General features: G+C 34.6%; 1 protein-coding gene across 1 annotated transcript; it reads left to right on the plus strand.

Annotated features, from left to right (window-relative positions):
* Window positions 1–32: 32 nt before the first annotated feature.
* LOC112095193 lies at window positions 33–1,370 on the plus strand (the record flags this gene model as incomplete). The annotated part of the gene is made up of 6 exons (XM_024176876.1): window positions 33–151; window positions 238–326; window positions 418–453; window positions 674–767; window positions 1,082–1,124; window positions 1,232–1,370. Coding segments are annotated over exons 2-6 (387 nt in total), but the record flags the coding sequence as incomplete, so codon positions are not given.
* Between the last annotated feature and the right edge of the window lie 199 nt (window positions 1,371–1,569).

The following is a 1,569-nucleotide window of genomic DNA, read 5'->3' on the forward strand; positions in this document are numbered from 1 at the left end:
TTTTTATTTATTTATTTATTTAATTACAGTGAACAGACGCGAGTGTTGCTAACAAGTGCAGCCTATGTGCATCTCAAACATGCCGAGGTTTCTAAGTACACACGAAACCTTTCTCCTGCAAGTCGAGCTATTTTGCTCTCAGGGCCTACAGGTTTGTACGATTATTGCGTACATATTATTATTTTCTGTTATAATGTATATCTACAAATTCCCCTCTCATTTTTTTTTTCTTTGAAGAACTTTACCAACAAATGCTTGCCAAGGCTTTAGCACATTACTTTGAAGCCAAGTTATTGCTGTTGGATGTAACAGACTTTTCACTGAAGGTATATACTTGATTTTCTTTTCCTTTTCAACTTTTTCCTTGTTCTATTTTTTATATTAGTATTTCTGATCATTGGGTTTCTGTTTTTACAGATTCAAAGCAAATACGGTGGTGCCAACAAAGCATCTGTAAGCATTCTCTAATTTTTTATTTGTTTTTGGCTAGTTTTTCTTTTCTTGAGATGAATGGGACATCTTATTATTCGAGCTCTTAGATGTTTCATTAGAATGTATTCCCTAGATTTGATTATGAAGTTATAGAGATAAAGGTGAATTTATTGTTACAAGCCATGACTTCCTTGATTCAACTTTTAGAAAATGAATTTGCTTTTAACATTCAATCTCGTAGGCTTTTACGAGATCCACTTCGGAGTCAACGCTAGAGCGGCTGTCAGGCTTGTTTGGGGCTTTTTCTGTTCTTCAACAAAAGGAGGAACCCATAGGTATGGTTTTTTCTTTTAGAATTATCATCACCTATTAGATAATTCTGCTCTTTGGAGTTCTTTTTCTAGTTGGTTTTTGTGTCTATCAAGTACAACAGAACTTCGATGTAGTTCTGTTTGCGGGCCACATGAATCTTCCAATTGAAGAATCTTTCTTCTTCATTCTTATTAGTTAGGAGTGTTTCCATTGCACACAGCACACATACATATACATGAACAAAAAAATATATATAAATGTTTACATGTCTATAGGAGTAAAATTGTATGTGTTGTTCATCCTTGGTCAAACCCTGACCGAGAAAATCCTGTTGCAGGCACATTAAGGCGTCAAAGTAGCGGAGTGGATATAAAATCGAGGTATTGAAAGAGAGACACTGTTCATTAATCACAACAAAAATGTAGTCCACTCTTCGTTTGTTCCATATAATTATACTTTGGCTATAATCATTGTCCTGTAATTGCAGGGGAGAAGGTAGTAGTGCTCCTCCAAAGCTCAGGAGAAATGCCTCGGCCTCGGCTAATATCAGTAACCTTGCCTATCAGTCCACTTCAATCGCAGGTTCTTTCCCACACTTTTCTCTTTACCTCAAGAAGATGCTGGCTGTTTGTCTCTATTTTTAACTGTTTATGTTTTAGACATCATGTTCTAGCTGTGATGAAAATATGTTTTTCCTTTAGAAATGGTATTTTGTTATTGATTCAATTTTGGGAATGCTGTAAATGGGATAAAACTTTTCTCAAGGTTGAATCTTGGTGATAATTTGTTTTATTTTATATTTTAATCGAGTCTTTTTTTTTTTTT

The sequence above is a fragment of the Morus notabilis genome, unplaced genomic scaffold (genome assembly GCF_000414095.1).
Source record: "Morus notabilis unplaced genomic scaffold, ASM41409v2 C11424062, whole genome shotgun sequence".
In the NCBI taxonomy this organism is placed as follows: Eukaryota; Viridiplantae; Streptophyta; class Magnoliopsida; order Rosales; family Moraceae; genus Morus; species Morus notabilis.